The sequence below is a fragment of the Myodes glareolus genome, chromosome 5, assembly GCF_982192425.1.
Source record: "Myodes glareolus chromosome 5, mMyoGla1.1, whole genome shotgun sequence".
Classification (NCBI taxonomy): Eukaryota; Metazoa; Chordata; class Mammalia; order Rodentia; family Cricetidae; genus Myodes; species Myodes glareolus.
In genome coordinates, this window is record NC_142030.1 from 100,411,232 (window position 1) to 100,433,752 (window position 22,521).

General features: G+C 41.2%; 1 protein-coding gene across 2 annotated transcripts in view; it reads left to right on the forward strand.

Annotated features, from left to right (window-relative positions):
• Positions 1-4,343: 4,343 nt before the first annotated feature.
• Dpp10 (dipeptidyl peptidase like 10) overlaps positions 4,344-22,521 on the forward strand; it is a 723,175-nt gene continuing 704,997 nt past the window's right edge. The window contains exon 1 of one of the 2 annotated variants that reach the window (XM_048443790.3): positions 4,344-5,026. In XM_048443790.3, coding sequence (XP_048299747.3) covers positions 4,955-5,026 — 72 coding nt within the window. In that variant the 5' untranslated portion in view covers positions 4,344-4,954. Of the gene's footprint in view, positions 5,027-5,145; positions 5,269-22,521 lie in introns of those variants that run through there. The other variant, XM_085688334.2, reaches the window with a different exon arrangement.

The following is a 22,521-nucleotide window of genomic DNA, read 5'->3' on the forward strand; positions in this document are numbered from 1 at the left end:
TCCTGTTGTAGGCAGAGAGTGACAGAAAGTTTAGTTAGCAGCAAAAGAAGCCCCGAACAGGCTGTGTCGACAGCGTAGATATCACCTTAATAGACAATGCCTCTTTTTTCCTCTCTTCATCCTTTTCTTTTCTTTCTTTTAAAACAAACATCGATTATAGTTTACTCGCTAAAGTTTCTGAAATACACAGCTCATTTCTGAATGTTGCTCACTGTTCTGGTTTTTTGCCCAAGGACATGAGAAGCTCTCTGGCACTGTGGGGGAACTTGAGAAGCTGGTGGAGGTGAGGAGAGGTAATTTATAAATCGAAACCAAATGATACCAAGCAGTATGAACTAAAGTTGTGCCTTCATGTGCAATGAGCTAATTGGACCCATTTCCAGCCAGATCTCTGAAGCTTAGCTCCTGAGTCCTGTCTCCCTGATGTTCTGCTCTTACAAACACTCAATGGGGGGCCAGCCCCTGCTGGGGAAAGCCCTGTGAAGGTGGGTTGTTTGTGACAAAGCAGATTTACTTCAGGAAAAAGAGAGACAAGAGAGGGAGCCGCTACGCAAGAAGCTGCTCAGGGTCACATTTGTTTTTATCTAGCTCATCAGAATTTGAAGAGTGTGTCTCTATTCCGCTCTGTAAAATCTCAAGACATTTTTGTCTTTCTCTGACATATCAGAGTTTAACTGGCCCTTATTTATTACTTGGTTGCTGGTAGCGAGTAAATTTTGCTTCTTTGTCCCTGTGCCTTTACTTTGAAACGGAAGATGAGAACAGATAAGACTTGCCTATTTCTGGAACCGTCTATCTTTGCTACTGATGCTGAAATATTTTAATGATATCTTGAGCCAGTTCATTCATTATCTACTTTCATGACCTGTCCTCAATGATTCAACTTCATAGTCTAAAGGGAAAGGAGGTACAGGGTATGAATCTCACCCCTGAGGCACTGGGTGATAGCATCAGATACAAAATATAGATGTCTGCATTTCTGTACCTGGGAAAGTTTTGGGGTGTCTCTAGGAACCCCAGTGAGTATATGGAGAAGGCAGCTTCGTAAACTTTTTCTTTTTCTTTATGGAGATCTAAAACTGGAATTAGAAGTCATTCGGTTTTCATGGCGCAATGGTGGAGCTGAGTTTGGTAGATTTTTCTGAATGAAGGGTCTATGGCAACCCTTAACAGGAGTATGCTATGGGTGACCTCACCCCTTGTTTCTAAGTGACGAGAGCAGGATTCCACACCACTGCAATAGCAAAAGTTCTCATTACCTACTCAAAGTGTTACAGTGTCCAGTCCATGAGTTAGCATCTCCAAGAAACAAAATAAGAAACAGTATTCAGAGGTACTCCAAAAACTTGCATTGTAGTTTACTTTAGCTATGTTGTGTGTACCGTGGTGTATGTGTATGCATGGTTTCCTGTGTGTGTACCGTGTGCAGGAAAGTCCATGGAAATATTTGAGGAGGCAGAGGTTCCTATCTGTTGTATTCCTGTTGTTTGCTGTCTTCTTATTTGAGACACTGTTTCTCCCTGAACGGGGAGCTTGCTGATTCAGCAGGAACAGCTGCCAGCAAGCCACAGGAATCCTGCTACTGCTGCTTCTCCAGGACTGGGATTACAGGCACAGAGTACCAGGTTGGACTTTCTATTGAGGGCATGGGACCTGAACTCGGGTCCTTAAGCTTGTGCGGCATATACTTGCTAATCATTCCTAACCTCGTTATAAAGCTTTTTATTTTCAATACTGCATTTTCAATTAAATTTTAATTTTATTTTGTACGTACTCTAAAAATACTAATAAAACAATGTAATTATCATACAACTAAGTGTAATAAGAATCTACTGGAAAATTTATAGGCAGGGCTCTCTTGTGAGTTAACTCATCTTCTCTCAATTTACATTTTAATACTTTGAGAATTTCATACATGAGTACTGACCGTACATCACCACCACCCCTTCTTCCTCACCCCAATTCCTCTCATGTCCACCTTCCTCTAAAATTCATGACCTCTTCTTTTAGTTAATATTTAATTGATTGCTATATATATACATACATACATCTACATACACAATTGAATTATATTTTCCTTACTGCTTTAAACATATGTAAATAATTTATCCCCCAGAAGATAGTTTTCTAATTTACAAAAATTAACATATAAAACCACGAAGTTTTAGAGATAGAGGGGATCTGAGTAATGGTACAGTGTGAAAAATTTATTTTTACGAGATAAGGAAGCAGAAACAGGCTGCCACTGACTTCCCCTTGCTCTTAGCTCGTCAATGATACAGGAGGAGCACAAGCAGCCTGCTTAAGCCTTGCTGGATACACGCACAAGTGCTGTTTGTCTTGGATGTGTTTGTGGATATTTGATTATGAATAGTATTTGTGGCTTTGTTTTTAATGACACCATAATCAAAGACCATACTGACCAGAATGGCAATGGTTTCTTAATTCTTCCTGAACAGTTTATCTTTCCCTTCAGTAAGAAATTAAGTTGGGACTAGATTAGCTACCATTGGAATTCAGGTGTCTTATTCTCTTAAATTCTCTCAAATTTCAGGGAGCGGGGAGAGGGAGAGAGAGACAGAGAGACAGAGAGAGATAGAGAGAGAGAATATGTTTGCCTTGAGAAAAATCAATTTACATATGATTAACTTTCCAAAGTTTACGCTATAGGAATTGACCACAAAAGACACAATGAAGCTATTTTTTAAAAAATAAGATTCTCTCCTAGGCACCACAGTTAGTGAAGCATGTAACAATTTGTGTCTTGTTTTGTAAGCAAAGTAAATTATAGTGAATACCCAGAATGGATGCGAGGCCAGCCACTGACTTCAATCCAATAAGTGATCCTTAATCGAAGCCGCTATTCCTGCCGTGTACTTGCCTGTGTGAAAGAAATCTGTCATAAAGCAAGTTCCCTCACGGTGAGCAAATTGTCCAAAATGGAAACGCTTGAGATAACCCATACACTCCAGTAATGAAGAGAGGAGCGGAATGTAAAGATGGGAGCACTTTCTGAATAATGCATGCTCTCTCCCCAACCACTCAAATGGTACAGGATGGGAAAAATACCTGGGTTGCCAGATTTATGGCAGATTTTCTTGTATTTCATCTTTATATATGCCTTATACTTTTACAACAAGTAAAATTATTCCCATCAAAAAGTTATTTCTACTGGAATAGAACAAATAAAACATTCACAAGGAGCCGGGGATCACAGTTGTTCAAAAAGTAAAGGCTTCTCGTCAGCTGATTCGTTATTATGACTGCTTGGGGGAAACATAAATTTTGGAGAAACACAATTAACAGGACCGACAGCTGACAAGAGGGGACTTGATGGTCTCAATAACAGGTGCAGGAGGGGAGTCAGCCCTTCGTTAAAGACACCCACTCACAGCTGTGCTACATCACCCTTCAAGATCTCGGTTCTGTTCTGCTGGACGATGCTCACTGCAAACCGTGATCACCAGGGTTCAGTTCCCAGAACTCACTCGCTGGAAGGAGAGTCAACGCCTGCGTATTTGCCTCTCTCTTGCCTTCCCACTGATGAGCAATCCTCAGTGGACCCAGAAATACTAGGGCACTGCTTGTGTTCCATTTGCCAAAAGCATATTCCTCTGAGCACCTCGGACAGAGCCACCTGCAGGTGCACGTGGGTGAAATTAGTGACCCTTGATAATTATAGCCGAAAGTGCTCCACTTCCAAACTAGGCTGACTTTCTGATTTGGATCGCTGCTTCAGGTCCCAGTCTTCACGCTGTACCTTAAGCTTCCGCGCAGAGGTGGAGGGCAAATGGAGAGGACTGCCACCTTAATGTCTTCCTTGTTGCTCGCCACCCCCCCCCCCCCATGTTATATTTGGCTCAAGGAAGACTCAGCGAAACGTATTTGTAATGGGAATGGCTGGTATGACTAGGAAGGACTTAAAATGTGAAGAGATTTTTTTTTTTAAAATGAATCCGGGGCAAAAGATGTGGAAAGAAGAATCATGTGTAGTTAATGACATTTTTCACAAACCTTTAGGGATTCCATTGCGTTACCCAGGCAGCCATCTGGGGAATCCAGGCTGGAGGTTAAAGCCTTTCTATTGCTTTAAGTCAGCAGTCACACAGCGGCAGGTCACCATGTGGGACAAATATCTCCAGTGCAGACAGGTGTTGCACACGCCCAGTGGGGCTCCAGGCGGGGATCTCCCGCTACCCCTGCTTTCTCAAAGTGCTGGAGCATGCCTAGTGGCCGCTCTGGAGCCACCGAGGGTTTTTGCACAGGCTCACACTCCGCTTCTCCGGGTTTTATCGGGAGCCCGCCGGGGGGGGGGGGGAGGACAGGGGGAGCCCGCAGAGCCCGGCGGCCTGGGTTACACGAGTGTGGAGCGTGTGTGCGGGGTTGTCTCTCCCGCGCGCTTTACAGTTGCTCGGGAGATGCTAGAGCGCAGAGCCTGGCTGCTGCTTCTGCTGCTGCTACTGCTGCTGCTGCTTCTGCACCTGACGCACTGAGCACCGCGCGGGGAGCCCCCGAGGGCCGGCGGCGGTGCGGGTGCGCGGGTGGCGGACTGCGGTAGAATGAAAGCCTGGCTCCTCCGCCGTTGCAAACCACCGCTCCGGCGCGATCAGGTGCTGGCAGCCAGCCGCCCGCCGCTCCACTAACTTGCCACTTGGTCGCGTCTGGTGTCTGCATTTTCGGGTGGTGGTGGGGGGCGGGGACAGTGGGGAGCCCGAGGATCTGCGGTAGCCGAAAGAGGGATCCTACAAAAGAGGGGAGCCTGCTTGGCTCTGCTGCCGCTTTCAGTCCCCTCCCTGGCGCTCCCTTCCCCCACCCCATCGCTGCCGCCGCTCTTCTCTTCCGACAATTCCGAGAGCGACGGGGCGTCTGTGACATGCGTTCGCTTGCCAAGTGACGGTCCCCGAGTGCGAAGTGCCCGCGAGGAAGTGCGAGCTCCGACGCGGGCGGCCAGGGGATGACAGCCATGAAGCAGGAGCAGCAACCCACTCCAGGGGCCAGGGCAAGCCAGGCTCAGCCGGCTGACCAGGTGAGAGTTGGCCTCTAGGGACTCTCCCTCCCAGGAGGGGTGGCTCCACTTAGCCATTCCTCCTTGTCCCTCAGGATCGGCTCCCACGCTTGCCCCTTCTCATTCCCCCCACCTCCCACCCCACTCTCAGGCTCTGTTCGCCTCATTCATGGACCCAGCAGGAACTTAGAGCAACCTAGTGCGCTCTGGGGCTGGGCGACGGGATGCGCAAGGTGGAGAGTCGCGGGGAAGGGGGCAGAGAGGTAAATGCTGGAGATGCCCCCAGGGATCCCCAGGGGGGAGTCGCCGTGGGAGGGAGAGATGGTCTGGTCTTAGCTGTGAGAGGAGTCTTGACTTCTCGTGAACGCGTTTTGGATGGTTCTAGCGCGATCCTGGAGACAGTCTCTTGCACAGGTCCAGCCCTGTCTCACTGTGGTTTGGACGCGCGCTAGCCAGAGATACTGAAGTAGGCAAACGACCTTTAAGCTACCAGAGTTTCCTTCTATTTTCTTTTGAGAAGACCAAGATGGAAAAGCTAGGTGGGAGAAGAGGAAGGATTCGGCATTTCTAGTCTGCCCAGTAGAACTAAACATGGGGGAGTAGAACGGCATTTATCATTGAGGGGGGCAAAAAAGACACTGATTTTGCTGGTTTGTTGGGTCTAGATAGGTCGTGTCTGCAGAGCTAAGGGGCCCTGTATTGGCTGATCCTGTCTCTTTTGCGTCCTTCGGTACCTGTCACCCCATCTTTGGTTATTGTTGTTTGGGTCTTTAGAGCGTCTGTAGCCTAATGTTATGGAGAAATGTCTGTCTCCTCTGTGTCTGGTTTTCGGGAAATTTGAGAGTTGGATCACGCTTTTTCCTAAAGTTGGAGGGGTCAGGAGCATGACGATGCCCCATCGAGGAGGAGGGAAGCTGTGAAGAGCTTGCTATATACACGGTCACGTTTACATCAATTCCAATTGGAATAAGAGAGCCGGTACTTGGTCAGCACAATGTGATTGAGCTGGAGGAGCCCCGCACAGATATGCAGGAGGTGGAGCACTAAAGAGCTCTCTGCCCCAAGAGTGCATTTTCAGTTGAAGGCTGCTAGAGGCGTTCACCTCAGAGACACTCTCAGCTCATGGTTAGAAGTGGAGGTAACCGGGCCTGGGACAGAGTAAGGCAACTAGACTCCAGCCATTCAGCTCTTGATCCTCTGAATCCCCCTGGCTCAGGCGATGTTGAGGCACAGGAAGGGATACCAGAGCTGCTGTCACTAATATTCTAGTCCTGGTCATCTCTCCTGGTTTATGTTCTCTTTTCTCTCTTTCTCTCCCCTTCCCATTTCCCATACATGAAACACACAGGTGGGGGAGATTTTTCAGAGGTCTACAGTCCTTTCTCTCTCTGTTGACAGAGTAATGTTGCAGATTTGTGAGGTGGTTTTTGTTGTTCTTGTTTGCCTTCAGCCTTCCAGTACCTTTACCCCTAGACAGGAATGCAAAGATTAAAGCATTCCTTCACAATGCTCCCCTCTTATAGACCTTTCCTCTGATTCCCCCCACCACCACATCAGCACACATCATCATGTAGAGACTGGGTATTAGGCTTGTTTAAAAAAATATTTCATGAGAGGAGAACAGCTGTGACATTCCCCTTTCAGGGAAGGGGAATGAAGTCCTTAAGCTGAAGTCCTTAAATTTCATCCACAAACCTTGATCTCTTGACTGCTCCTGGAATAATGCGACTGAGAAGAATAATTAGTCGAGAGAGTCCCCACATGAAATTTTTGCTCACTAACCTGTGACACCAGCTGGTAACTCGAGGTGCTGCAGACTGCTTCCATAAGGGCGGGGGTGGGTTGCAAGAGGCAAGGCAGATATACAGAAGCACATTGTATATATGCATGGTAAATCCCTTTGTTAGATTAATAAGACACTTAAAATTCACGTGGGGAAAGAGCTTCAAACTTGATTCCATTTATATATTTGTATATTTGTAGCGGGTGTTCCAGATATTCACAGAGTGGCCATCTACAGATCTCTCGCTCTAATTGGCTGCTTTTAAAACATTTTGTGGCTGCACATGGTTCCTAAGTGTCAATGGCATGCATTCTATACATGCATTAGAGGAGGTTGATTTTGTAAATGCAAAGTCAGATTGATATAACTGTTACAGTAGCCTCATGGGAGACTTTCACAAACTCCTGGGGAATCCCTATTGCTAGCATTTCTTTTGTCTAAAGATTAATATCTGAAATGATGGCCATATAATGTGGGTGAACGCTGTGAATACTTGAGTTAGAGTCTGAAGCCCACAAAGAATTGAGCAGCTTCAGTCACTATGCCTTGAATTTCAATTATCAGACAACTTCCGTGCAATACTAGATATGCTAGATTAATTGTGCTGGCTGCTACGATACTTCAAAATAAAAATCTGTAAATTTAACTTGAAGTGGGCCTTTATGAAAGTCTTCTGAGTGGTTAAAGTGGAGGCACGTTCCAGCCACTCACTCACTATGTATTGATTCTGAATGATTTAGATTGTTGAATGTTGTCCAAAAGGTCTTTCACTTTCTGTGATAGAGATTTTCATGAGCCTCAAAGATGCCTTGTCCTGTGGTACCTGACACCTATGTTCATTTAGAACTGGCAAGAACAGTCTTTCCTGGGAAGGGCAGTGGCTGGGGTCATGGACTCTGGATGCGATCAGAACCTGTAAAGGGCTTGACCTTTCTGCTTTCTCTTGTCTCCTGCTGTCCTCTGTCACAGAAGCCCTGGCCAGAGGGAACTTCTTCCAAGAAAGAATCAGGATCTGAACACAGTTTTAATACTTGGAATCATGACTAATATATTTATCATTTTAATCATCTCTTTTTAAAGAACTGTTGATTCATCTATTTTTTAAAGATTGATTACAGCATTTACAGTAGCTATTTTTGTTTTCATAATACTCTACATTCATAAAATGTTCAAAAATAAGTACTTCCCCCATGGAAAGACACCATCATTTCCTCTTAACGTGATCAGATCCTCACTTTTTACTGATGTATCTAAAGATCTGCGGTGGCCAATTGTAGCTCACGATGCTCTGAGAACAAGCCCTTCAGAAGCAGTTGCTGTGTGCGCTCTGATGTCCTTAGGTTGACCAGGAGATATTTATCAGATGTAGTTTCCTATTAGACTCTCAAAGCAGCATTTTGAGGTCCCTTCTGCTGCTGTTTCCACTTTAGGGCTGATATATAATGTCCCCTCGAAAAAGTTAAGCCACTTAAGTCAATTTGTATCCAGGAATGGTGAAGTGACAGAATTAGGCTCATTTAAATCAGAAGTTCCATCTCTTAACTACACAATCCCAGCAACATGATTTTACGAGAAGTAGGAAAGATGATCACAAGCTTTGCTTTGCACATATGTGCACAGAAAGGTTAATTGATGTAGATCTCTTTAAAGCATCAGTCACATATGTAAATGCTACCTTTTGGGATGTTAAGCTAACTAGGCACTCCTCAGATAAGCTAGGTACTATGAAACAAATTACATAAACCACCATAAATAAGAAGCTTTTTAGAAAGTTTCTGTTGCTCATCTCTGATCTCAAGGTCTGCGAATAGAGTTCTCATATCTTAAGAGTCAGCAAGGCAAGGTTTTGAATTTATTCTTGTTCCACCAGGTGGCGCCATTCTGCTGACGCCAATGGGGACAGATACACCTAAATGCTTGACTATTTTCTCAACACCAAAAGACAAAACAAAAACAAAACAACTGTTGGTACCCAGAAGACCCAAATAAAACAAAAGAGCAATCTCACTTTCTGGAATATAAGTCAATGGTGCTTTTTAAAGCAACTATTTGACATCAATGATAATAATTGACATGCCTTTTTTCTTTTAAAATTGCACTTTTGGTAGAATTTTTTCATAGCTGACACCTGCAGGTCTCCTGATAACTAATTCATGGCCAAGTTATGATGATATAGGCCTTGTATGAAAAGAATTAGGCAAATAGAGGCATTTTACTCTGAACTGTTAGGTAACACTAATTGAAAACAATTTGATAGGGTAGTTGTTCAGTGTTTTTACCATAGCTTTGTCTAGCAAGGTTGTTAATGATTTTGAAATGTACACTAAAGACAAAGTTGTAAAAACATTGTCTATGTTTTTCTGCTCACATATAAACATGTCAAAATTTAGCTAAAACTTATTCTTTATAGCGTAGAGTCTTGAAACCCTTTGGAAATAATTCTGAAAAGCTTATTTGAAATCAGGTCTGTAAACGGAGTGCTGGGGGCCAAACAGGACCATCAGAAATCCAGGCCATCCTGGGGTGCAGAGTAGGAGCTTGTGAAGCAAACACATCAGCAAGCCCATGTGACCCCCCATACAAACTCTATAAGGAACACATTGCTTTTCTTCTAGCCAATGTAAAACATACCTTGTAATTTACAGTGATAGTTCCATATGATTTGGTTAGAAAATATAATTATGGTTGAATAAGGATTCTGCTATGATTTGGAACAGAATATAAAGTTTCTGTCATTTGCCGCTTTCTTCGGTGAGTGTGTGTGTGTGTGTGTGTGTGTGCATGTGTGTGCATGTGTGTCTTTGTGCCTTTATGTGTGTAAGGTGTCAACGTCCAGCATCTCCCGCTATTGTTCTCCACCTGTCCTCTCTTTCTCAGAGTTTCTGCTCCTGGATCTCATGTGTGTGCTGAGGATCCCAACTAGGTTCTCCCACTTGGACATCAAGTAGTTTTCTGACTGATTTACCATCTCCTTAGCCTCCTAAGGAGATTTTGGGACTTCTGAAATAAGGTCTTGCTATGTGTCCCAGGGTTAGCTTGAACTCCCCATGTATCAAGAAAGACCCCCACCTCATGATCTTCCCTCCTCAGGGTTGAGGTAACAGGTGTGACCAACATACCTGGCATATTACTCTCTCTTAATTTCTTATTTTATTCACTTAAACATACAACCATAAACTAATAAAATATACAACATAAATATTTTATATACAAGCCATTTTGTCTACTGAATTGAGAATATACCATAAAAACATCTTGCTGAGAATTATCTGGTTTTGTATCTATTTATTTATTTCAAAGGATGAGAAAATGACACGATTAAAAAATTAAATTATATAAAAACACATTAAAGGAAATTGTGTTGTTAAATATTAATGCTAAATTATCTTATGTTTATTTCACTGAAAAAAAATGTTTAAGCTAAATATCTTCCAAACTGGGGGGAAAAATGGAGCCACTAATTTTCATGACTATAACTGAGAATTTTGTGCCGCCAACTATAAATATTTACTAACTTTCATCTGTGGGTATTTGCTAGAAATCGTAAATTCAAAGTTATGTGTGTATCTACCAGTAATTTTCAGCTTGTCTCAAGCTAGATTCACCTGGGAATCTTAATGAAGAGTCTTAATGAAGGATTGCCCAGACCTGTTTGACCTATGAGAATATCTATGACAATTGCCTTGTTGGCCCTCACTGATGTGGGAAGACCCACCTGAAAGTGGGTGGTGCCAACCCCTGACTCAGGTCTGTATATGAGTAGAGAAAGCCAGCTGAGTACTAGGCTTGCATGCATTCATTCTCTCTGATCTTTGCTGTGGATGATGTGATGTGCCTACCTGCTTCAAACTCCTGTTTCCTTCACTTCCCTGCAGTGATGCATTCTAACCCACAATTAAAAGTCAAAATAAACCCTTTTCCTGCAGTTGCTTTCTGTCAGTCTGTCTTATCACAACAACACAAACGCAGCTCAGGACAGACAAGATGATTTATATCTTCATTTCTCCTGTGAATGAAGGAGACTGTAAGAACTTTGCAAGCTTCCTTCATTGATTAAATGAAATAATATGGAAAACAAGAGTGCCTTTTGAAGAATGAACATCTCATAGTCAACAATCTCATTAATGTGTGGACTGGAAATAAGAGCCCAATCCAAATCTAAATAATAAAAAGAGGATCATAAGTCACCTCTAACAAACACATTATATTTCATAAACTCTCAGTGGAAATTTTTAAGATTCAATAAGTCTGTCTGTGTGTATACGTATCATATGATACGTATTTTTATACTTCAAGACATTCAGGTTTCAAAGTATTTCTGTTGCATCTCAGAATCCAATCAATCAAAACTCATTTGGTCACACCATTCTCTAATAGACCAAGCTGAAAATAAATACAGGTTAATTCTCTAACAGTTTAATTAAGTATCAATTACGTTACATAGAGTTTCCAATGCAGTTCACTTAGTTAGATAATCAGTCTAAAAAGAAGAGTGTTTGAGGAAGTGATGTGGTTTATAGAACTTTATCCTAGGGACACAGCCATGCACTCAGGAACTTGAAACTTTTGTCTTCAAAGGAAGTCCACAATATTGAGCACCAACAATATTACACTGGATAAGGGGGGCATATGAGGTTCTACCCACCCTTCACTGAAGAACGGATGGCCGTTAATTGCTGCTAAGGAGAAGGGGGGTCCACTATCCTTTCTACTTACTCTTTGAAATTTTCACATATTCACACAGTGTATTTGATCATATCCACCCTTCACTCCCCTTCTTCAACTCCACTCGAAGATTCCCCATACCACCTTCCTCCCAACTCCACGTCCTCACTTTGTAACTTTTAGAATTCATTTATTTCCTGAACTCATTAGATCCTATTAGAACCTTTTGCACATGGCCTTTGCATCATCCGCAGGGTCATTGGCATGGCAAAGCAATCAACGGTGCCCTTCTAAAGAAAAGTGAATCTCTGTCCCCAAGCAGCCATTAGGTGCCAGAGGACTGGCTCCTTTTTCTTCAGTGGTGTAGTCACTGGTCTGTTGTCCAAGATCCAATAAATAGCCTCATACTCATGCACTTATAGATAACCCTGAGTGGACTCAGTGGGTCATTTATAAAAATGACAACAAAGTAGGAGGCATGCTTGTTGGAGGAAGGAAAAAAAAGTTTGGTGACATCATCAAAATGTGTTATACATATGTGTGTAATTGTCAAGAAGCATACACACACACACACATATATATGTATATATATATATATATGTGTGTGTGTGTATATATATACATATACATACACACACAAAAGGAAAATGTATAGTGAACTATTTTAAAAGAAACATTCCTTGGGATGAAATTTCAGTCTCCTTTGAGAGGTTATAGTATGGAATTCTGCAATATCCCAGGGTATGTCTCCGGCATCACTGGGGTCAGGAGGGTCAGCAAGCATAGTCAGAAGCATTCCCCTGCCCCGAATTCTTCCAGCGCAACACATATATACAACACATCATACACTGATATTCTTCTGAGAATATTACTCCCTTGTATTTTCATCCTTGCTGAATAACATTTTAAAGGTGTTAATCGAGTCTGTGTACTATATTTTTATCCTCAGCACAGTAATGTTTCAAATTACTTTAAAGATTTATTTTATTATTTTAAAGTGTGTGTGTGTGTTCATCTGTGTGTGGGTATGTACATGTGAATGCAGTATCTTCAGAGATCAGAAGAGGGTGTCAGATTCTCTGAAGCTAGAGTTACAAGTGACTGAGCGAGGCCATGAATGCTGGGAGCTAAACTCAAGTCCTTTGCAGAAATGGCAAGTGTTCTTAACTACTGAGCAACCTGTCTAGCCCCTGCTTTCACATTTTCATTGGCCAGATTTCCATAGATTTGGCAATCTCAATGTATCTGTATGGTGTGTGTGTGTGTGTGTATGTGTGTGTATATTTGAGATGTTAGAGGTGTTATATAGATATATGTAGACATCTATTTTGAGAGTGAGTTCACCTGAGTATGTGTATGTGGAAGCCAGAGGTCAAAATCAGATACATTCGTCCATTTCTTTTCCATCTTGTTTGAGGTCCCTCAAGATCCTTGATTTTCCCTGTAATCTATCTGACCATCAAGCCCCTGATGTCCACCTGCCTCTGCTTCTCCAGAGCTGTGCTGCAGAGGCAGTCCATCACACTCATTTTATCATGTGGCCACTGGAGACCTGGACTGGGGTCCTCGTGCTGGCTTGCAAGTACTTCACCTGGTGGCTCATGAGCTCAGCTGAGTCCTCTTCTTTTTCTAAAGTAGAAATCATGTGCTCTCTAAGGAATTTAAATACACCTTCCTCCAAGAGACAATGAGTCACATTTGCCTAAGGGGCGATTATCACTCCTAGGTTCAAACAGAGACAAATAATACGGTTTGAGGAAATAAGGTCATTGAGACAGAGATCTGTCATATATTCATCTCCTGTTGAGCTGTCCTGAAGTCTCAGAATTTTTTATACAGTAGGAAATCTAACATCCATTGCCACTCCAAATAGTCCACCTTTATGAAAGACTGGTGATTTTTTTTTATTTTGAATTATTCTTCTCAGGAATTATCATTCAAAGTACTTTTTTTTATCATGTCTTCTATGTAATAAAGTGACCTTTTACTTACCATGACATTGTTTATCTGGAATAGTAAAAATATTAATAATTTCCAACAAGTGTTCAGGTAATATGTCATTCAACTGATAAGAACAGAACATTTTTGTACAAACAGAAAACAAAACACTAAATGGGCTTTTCGATTTGGTTATTTGGAGGCAGGGAGATGAGATGACAAGATGAAGGGTTAAGAGCAGAGTTTAAACAGATTGCAGATTGAAGCCATCACCTCCTACTCATGATGCCATCCACAGCTCCTCTAAAAACCACAGTATAGCTTCGAAAGGAAGGGAGTGAGGAGAAAGCAGAAGAGAGTGCTCTTAGGGCTTGTGAACAACCAAGCAAGAGAAATGTTTACTCTCAGTATTGTCAGGCTTCTAGACCTTTAGATCTCTTGATATAGTTCCCTCTCTGTGTTTTCTCTCTCCCTCTCCTCCTTTCCTTCTTCCCTCCCTCCATCCCTCTTTCCCCCTTCCTCCCTCCTTCCCCTTCTCCTTCCTCCCTTATATGCACATGTAAGTACATATGTGGATGCTAGAATTCTTCATCATTTGGGGCATCTTCACTACCATGTTTCATTTTTTTTTGAAGCAGAGTCTCTCCCTGTATCCAAAGCTTACTGTCTCAGCTAAACTGTCTGGCCAGTGAGTCTCAAGGATCCATTAATCTCTACCTCACCCTATAGCTGAGATTATAGACACACACTGTCATACCTGGCTTCTAATGTGGGTACTTGGGACCTGTACTTACAGTACATTCTTTGAAAGAATAATTTGGCAATTTTGTCAACAAAAATTCTCAGTAAATGTATGTTTTTGTCTTTATCATCAAATATATATATATATATATATATATCACATGATGTATATGTATGTGTGTGGTATTGAAATACACTTCATTTTTAATTCTACATTATTATACAGGATTGGGAAAAACCAATTTGTGACAGCTTCACTTATCTCCATTATTTTTAGATGGACACTTACTGCTTTTCTAAAAGGCTTAATTAAAATATGTTTTGAAATATTCTTGGTTAAATATTCTCTTTCCAGAATTTAGGTCACAGAAATGATGGCTTTACAACTGTTTTTTAGTTGATGCCTTGTGATATATCATGTGGAAGTTTCAGCAAAGTTAGTCAACAAGCTGGAGTAAAAGTTCAAATGGAAGATGCTGATTGTTTTATCAGAGGAGCAGAGTTGAGAGTCCCAGCAGCAGCAGACAGCTTACAAATTCTTATAACTTTAGCATCAGGGCTTTGGGGAGCCCCTATACACATAGAATTTTTTTAAATCATAAAAAGAAAAGTTAGTTGAGTTCATAATAAAAACTGACTCTACACTGGGAAATGTTCTCCCGGCAAACTCCATACTACTTGACTTTAATATCATTGTAATTTCTCATACCTATTGATTTTCTTAGGTTAGAACAAATAGCTATGCATGAGGTTACAAGAAAGCAAATGAAGACAAGTGAGAGAAACAGTCATTTTTATTAGCTTCATACCCATCTCCTTTTTGAGAGCTAAATGAACATTCGATTTTTTATTTCATTCGGTGGTGTCTGCCTTGAAAAGAGCAGTGTGACAAGGTTGGGTTATAATTGAGAATGAGAATGGCAGGCTCTCTGGTGGTTTATTTAGAAACAGTGAACCAGGGAACCTGGTGAAAGCTACATTAATGATGCAAGCATGGGGAGGTAAGAAAGTCTTCTAGTGGAACCTGAGGGGTCCAGCAAGAGGAACCTTTCAGGCTCATCCATCCATTAATCACTTTTCAAAGACAGAAATAATTGTAAAATGCACGACATTGACATTTTGCATTTAGAAACAATAACATCATTTTTCTTTAACTTTAATATGCATATGTGTATGTGGGTATATTCATATATGTACAGTGCCTGAGGAGGGAAGAAGAGCATGTCTAAACCCTTGGAACTGAAGTTACACGTGACTATGAGCTGATAGATGTGAGTGATGGGAATTGAATTTGGGCCCTTAATCACTGAGCAATCTCTCTATCCCCTTGTGTTGGGATGTGTGTGTGTGTGTGTGTGTGTGTGTGTGTGCATGTGTGTGTGTGTGTTTCCTAAATACATTTTTTAAACTAAAAATATTACAAATTTACCAAATGCCTTTTCTCACTTAAACAGTGGGGAATTGGTAGAAAAGACTACATTCAAACTGGACTTAAAAAGTAATTTTATTTAACATTGTTCCTCTGAGGCAGGTTCTCAGATAGCACAGGTTGTTCTCCAGTTTGGTACGTAGCCAAGGATGACTTGAATTCATGACCTCCTCCTTCTACTAGAAGTGCTAGGATTACAGGTACTTAGTACCATACCTGGTTCCCCATAGGACAGGGAATAGAATTCAAAGATTTATGAATGTCAGGTAACCACCACCAGCTAAGTTATATTTCCAACACAAAGTATGTCTTCTATTCCTCAACTTAACATTTTTATTAATTGTTTGTAAATTTCACATAATGCATTCCAATCACATTCATTTCACATTCCTCCCTTGTCCACCCTCTCACCTTTTCACCCTAACCTCTTAAACAAAAGAAAACAAGACAAAACACCAAGTCCAATTTGTCTTGCCCATATACTCATTGGAGCATGGTCAAATGAGTGGCCATCCCCTAAAAGAAAACAGAGAGAGAAACAAATCTGTGTTACAAAACATTCATCAATTTAGAAACAGATCATTTGTTTGGCTACTTTAAATTTCCAGGGACCTGGGTGTCTATGAAAATATTGTTGTATCAAGTCTGTTATTCTTAGGGACATTATTGGAAAACACCAGGCTTCTTCTTTTCTTTTTAGTTCTATAAAAAGAGGAGCATGGGCATTCAAAAAGTTAAGTGAGCATGTGCTGAATTATCCAGTATCATATAAAATATACACTATCATTATGATTTGAGATTTCATACATGTATACAATGAGTTTTGATCATATTCAACCTCACCTTTCCCCAGAACTCTTCCCAGAACCCCCTACCTACTCTGACTTTGTATGTCATCTTTTCTTTGCTTTTTAATAATCAACCTAGTCAAGTCTGCTGTTCACATGTTCAGTGAAGCTGTATGTTGCAGTGTGCCCAACCTATGAGGAGCTACATTGTTAAAGAAAACTCTCTGCCTTCCACAGAATTCTTAAATTTCAGTCTCAGCTTTGGTGGTAGCTGGTGAACTTCTCTTCCCTCCCCTCTCACACCTAAACACACACACACACACACAGACAGACAGACAAACACATGCTAGACATATGCATGGAGGTCAAAGGACAATTTTCAGGAATCTGTTCTATCTTCTACAATATGGATTCCAGGGACCAAATTAAAGTCATCAATCTTAGTGGCAAGCTTGATTACTCACTGAACCATCTCATTAGCCTCTATCCAGCTTCCACAACTGGGTTCTTTCTCTTTTTTGATCCAAGGAATTGTGGATATGCTGCTTCTTTTTGGCTGTCCTTAGATGTTTAAATATATTTTATTATTTAATGATATTTTGTGAAGATGTCATGTCTTACCCAAAGAAGAACAAAATTGCTTAAAAAATACCGCATATTAATTCAGTAGATGTTAAAATTAATTTAGAAATAATAGCACTAGAACAAAGTAATGTACACGGAAGAATAGATAAATGTAAATATAGATGAGAGAAATTAAAAAATTATGTCAAAAGTAGTGAAAAATAAAGTCAAAGTTAGTTGACAAAGTAACACAAAACAAGGAGATGAAGATAGAGAAATCTCAAAATCTGTTAGCAATGGGTAGGGTGTAATAACTCCCAACCCACTAGAGGTGAACGCAAAGCACTGAGATTAAGAACTTTTCATTTGTCTGAACTACGCAGGGTATGCTGCTTCTATTAAAATATTTGGACCTGTCTGTTTATTTGCTTGAGTGGGGGCATTGATGTGGCAATGTGCATGTGCAGTGGTCAGTGGATACCCTGTGGGCTTGTTTTCTCTTTCCACCACAATGGGGTGGTTAGGAGTGGCAACTAGCACCTTTCTCAACTGAGCCGTCTTGCTGGTCTCACTGTCAGCTTCTCGAGGATCATCTTGGGAGCACCGATAAGCATGTGTGATTCTAACATGGTGTAGGGATGGAAATGTTTCACTGTGGTTGTGGGTTGCTCTGAGTTTCAGGGACCCGATTTAGTGCCTCCTGCGGTGGTGAGGAGTTCCTTCCAACCCTCACAGACTTAGAACATCAGAACTCTATTTATTGTACAAAATGTATTCTGTAGGGGGGCATGTTCTAGTGTAAGGGAACCATAGGAGGATGGGTATGGGGTGTACGCATGTGCATGCACACATATGTTTATAGGATATATTCCTGTGTAAATGAACCATAGGAGGGTGTGTGTGTGTGTGTGTGTGTGTGTGTGTGTGTGTGTGATGGATATGTATATGCAGCACTCTGCCAATTTCCTTGACACAAGGCTCACACAACCAATAGTAAGGCTAGCAGCCATGTCTCCTTCCTTCAGCACTGAGGTGACAGAAGTAGGTACAATTAAGCCTAGCTTTTAAAATAGATGCTTGGAACTGAAGTCCTCATGTACTTGCAGCAAGTGCTTACCTGTTGGGACATCTCTAGGATTCTCAGAACGATGTATTTCTGATTTTTTTTCTCCCCTTTTATATGTGACATCTCTAAACTCGAGCAAACTTTCTTCTCTTTTCTTAAGTTTCTGAAATTTACTTCTGCCACACTGGATCTCCTGACATAAAGAATGGATCTTGATGTCACTGCCGGTCTCGCCTCCCCAAACTCCTTCTTGGAAACAGCCCAAGCATCAGCAGCGATGTCCATAGTCTGAGAAACACTTCTGTTACCTCAGCCTAAAACAACCTACTTATTAAATTAGTAACGACCCAGAAGTGAGCCGACTGTCTCAAATCACAGATTTGTTTATAGAGTTAGAAGCTGTGTTTGGTCCTGGATGTCTCCTAGTGTGAGAGCTGACTGTTTACCTGGGTGGTGTCAGAATGCCACTTTCAATTTCCTTAGGTTTCGACATAAGTGTGACCTTTTATATACAAATAAATGATAATGAATTGTATTTCGAAGATTTATTTTATCATTTTACTTTAATTATGTCTATGTGTGTGTAGCTATGTGCTTGTAAGTGCAGCACCGTGGAGGACATCAGAAGTTGTCAGGTCTTCCTGGAGGTGGAGTTATAGGTGGCTGTGAACTGCCCACTGTGGGTGCTGGGAACCCAATTCTGGTCTTCTGAAAGAGAAGCAAGTGTGCTTGGTTGATGAGATGAGACATCTCTCAGGCTCAGTAATTTGATGTGGTGCACCTACAGCTTTACCATACCATTTGTTAACAAAGAAAGCAAATTTTCATAATAATGAGATGGATGTGTGAGTGAGCATCAGGCAGTTTGCTAAAGAGATAATGGGAGGTGAATAGATGGAAAAGGTATTACATTTATGAAATGTCATAGTGAAACTTGTTATTATGACCTTTTAATGATTTAGTATGTGTATTCTAAAAGTTTCAAGTCCATACGCATAACTCAGTTGGCATCTGCAGAGTCTTCCCTTGCAATGGATTAAGTCTAAGATAGTGTCCTTAGTCTTTTGATCATGAGCTGCAACCCTTCGTAGAAGAGCATATTTGTGTCATCTGTAGAGTTATGACAAGAAGTTGATTCCCAACCATATTGACAGTATGAAAGCCCACTGTGAAACCCACCATTCCAAGAAATGATGGTGCCCCCTCTATTTACAAAGAAGTGAACTTTCTTAGGCTTCCTGTCTTGTGTCAGAACCCACTGATCACCACACTCGGCCTCTTCATAAAATATTCTTATATGTATGGAATATGCGCGTACTTGTGTGTGAGAGTGAAAGTTCACATGGTCCACAGGTGGGTGTGGAGGTCAGAGGACATCTTCAAGGGTTGCTCCTTGCCTCCTACAGTGTTTAAGACACAAGTTCTTATTCTTTGATGTTGCGTTCACCAGCCTATTTGGCGCATTGTTCTTCTTGGCTTTTGACTCTGCTTTTCACTCACTGTAGGAGCAGAGAGCTTACAAATGTACTACCACATCTGTTGTTTTAACATGGTACTTGGACTCTGAACTCAGATGCCCAAACTTGCATGGCAATCATGTTAGACACTTGCCTTCAGAACTGCAGTTCTTTGGAACTCTGAATACTGGTATGTTTCATGATTTTTCTAAGCCATTTATCGGGCACAAACATGAACAGATGTACACACACACACACACACACACACACACACACACACAAGCAGAGGCCTCAGAACCAGACACACATGTATACACACAGAAATAGATGTACATGTACATGCAGATACAACCCTGAGTAGTTGGGCTTCTTAGTGAGTGTGATTTCATTGCAGAAACTGTGATTATTTTTATTTTTAAACAGTGTTGTCAGGGAACCAAGTTCTAATACCAGGAATGAGAAATGTTTATATGCTGAATAACTCAATCTATATAAAGAATTTCTGGGTCATGCATAATTTCTTTTGGTGGAAACAACTGGGGATGCTTATTCATTTTAGTTCACACTGAACCCCAGAACCTTGACTTTCTAGATTGAGTTTATTTTACTCAGTCTCTCCCCGAATTTACATTGCTTCTGGAAGTGAAATGGTGTTGTCCTCATAGAATTGTTGGGAGGGTAGACCATAGAGGGGCTTTTCACCTGGGAAGGACAGACAGATGCAGTATTTATTATTTGATTCTTAATGTGTTGTTCTGCTTGACTGGATCTCTGCAGTGTGATGGAAAATCAAATTATGCTGAATGCCTCGGTTTCCATACATGGGGACCTGGTTTTAAAGAACCTCTGCCCATTTATTTGATTAACTCAGAAACTGAAGGTCACCTTTAATCCTGAGCGCCTATCTTGTTGATATGAAGATTACGAGGTTCAGAGCAAACATGCATTGGGAGTTGGTTAAGGGAATGTGTAACCTTTGTTTATATATTCCTTATCAGTGCCAAGAAGTCAACAGATTTGGGCGTTGAAGGTGGCAAACTGCATATGCATCAAGTCTCCTGAGTGTGTTATTTCCTCTCCTCATCTCATGGATAAATTCCATCTCCTGCTTATCATACATTCAGTATTCAAAGTGTTGCTTCATTCCTTCCCAGAACTAGAGTCCTTGGGCTGTAACAGTGAAGCCAAAAAAACCAATATGGAATCACAGATGGTGCAAATATTTGGAAATAGGTAAATACAATCTAGGATTAGATGCCTGGGCTCAGAAATGTCACTTTCGTGATGCTTATGGGTCACACAGGGCAATTTTGAGTTAAGACAAAACCCGGGCAAATGCATCATGATGGAAAATTGCTGGTTTGGAGTTGTATGACTAACAAGCCCAGAATTGTTATATAAACCTCAGAATGAGTCGCTCTGTGTAACAGGGAACGGGTATTTCAGAGAGGTCATACACACCCAGCGGTTATACAGGGGATGCAAAATTAAGCAGGTACCATAACAATGCACTGCCATCTGCTGACTTCCCTGCAGCCAATTTTTAAAGAATAATAACCTTTCACGTGGGTGTGTTTAAGGCAAGGAAATATTAAATAATCTGGACTTTGGAAGAAACATAGGGCCAGTATGATATCTACATAAGTTAATTACTATTAAAAGAGACTGTGAGTTCCTATTGCGGTCCTTAAGAGTTTTAAGAAGGGATTATTTTTTGAATAATTTCTCCCATTAAATAATGCTTATCTTTTAAAAAAGAGTTATTTCATCCTTATTTATTTGCATGTGTGTGTGTGTGTGTATGGGTATTTACAGGAGGAGGCAAGCACCCAGTGAGGCCAGAGGGAGTATCATATCCCCTGGAGCTGGACTATTAAGTGGGTATGAACTGCCTAGTGTGGTACTGAGAACTCACTGTGCCGTCTAGCTAACCTATACTTACACCTTTTAAAAGGCTCTTGGGATTGATCATGTGACTGTCACCTAGTTGACTGGTAGCACACAGCCAATAACATTTACATAAGCACAACAATTGATGGGTTTGGTGTATTAGATACCAGAGCTCCCCTCTCCCAGGGGAGAAGTTGGTAGAAGGAGAATCCTTTCATTATCAATCCTATAGAAATTATTTCTTGTTGTCTTTGATGCTATCAAAAAAAAAAAAAAAATAAAGAAAGAAAGACCAGTCAGTGAGCATTAAAGTGGGAAGGTTACAGGTTAGTTAAAATATTTTAATTAATTGTATTTATTTTCTGAAGATTAGGTTAATATGATTAAATTGTATGTATAGATTTTATCTGGGAGAAACAAGATCAGTTTTATCATGATTGATGGAAGCTTGGGTTTATGGACATTCTCACTTCTCAAGTAGCCGAGACGAGGAAAATGAGTGTGAGTTCAGACATGCATGGCAAAGGATGGCTCAGTTTGGTATAGTGTTTGCCTCACAAATATAAGGATCTGACTTCAATATCCAGAACAACTCCTGTTTTAGGGGGGGAAAGGGGAATATGTAGTGGCAGTTGTTTTTAATCCCAACACTGGGAAGGCAAAAACTAATGGATTTCTGTGGCCCTCTGGCTGACCACCCTAGCCTATCTGGCAGGTTTCAGGTCACTAATAGACCCTGTCTCAAAAACTCAAGGCTGGCAGCATCTGAGGGATGACAGGTGTGGTTGAATCCATACCTCTATACCCATACATACATTCATTAAGTACTCATACATACATATACACATATACATTCATGCACACACATATACACACAGAATTGAAAACAGCCAAAAGAAAAAGAGAGAGAGAGAGAGAGAGAGAGAGAGAGAGAGAGAGAGAGAAAGAAAAACAAAACAAAGCAACATGTGAGTGGGTCTTTGTGTGCAGGTGTGCACATACATGTGTGAAAGATAGTGTCTAATCTTAGGAGATTCTCCCACATTATTTTCAGACAGCCAAGGTTAGCTGATTAGTGAGTCCTAAAGATTCTCTAGTTTCTATGACCCCAGTGATGGGATTACAACTTCATGACACAATGCCCTGTGTTTTATGTGGGTTCCAAAAATCAAACTCAGTTCCTTATGCTTCCAAG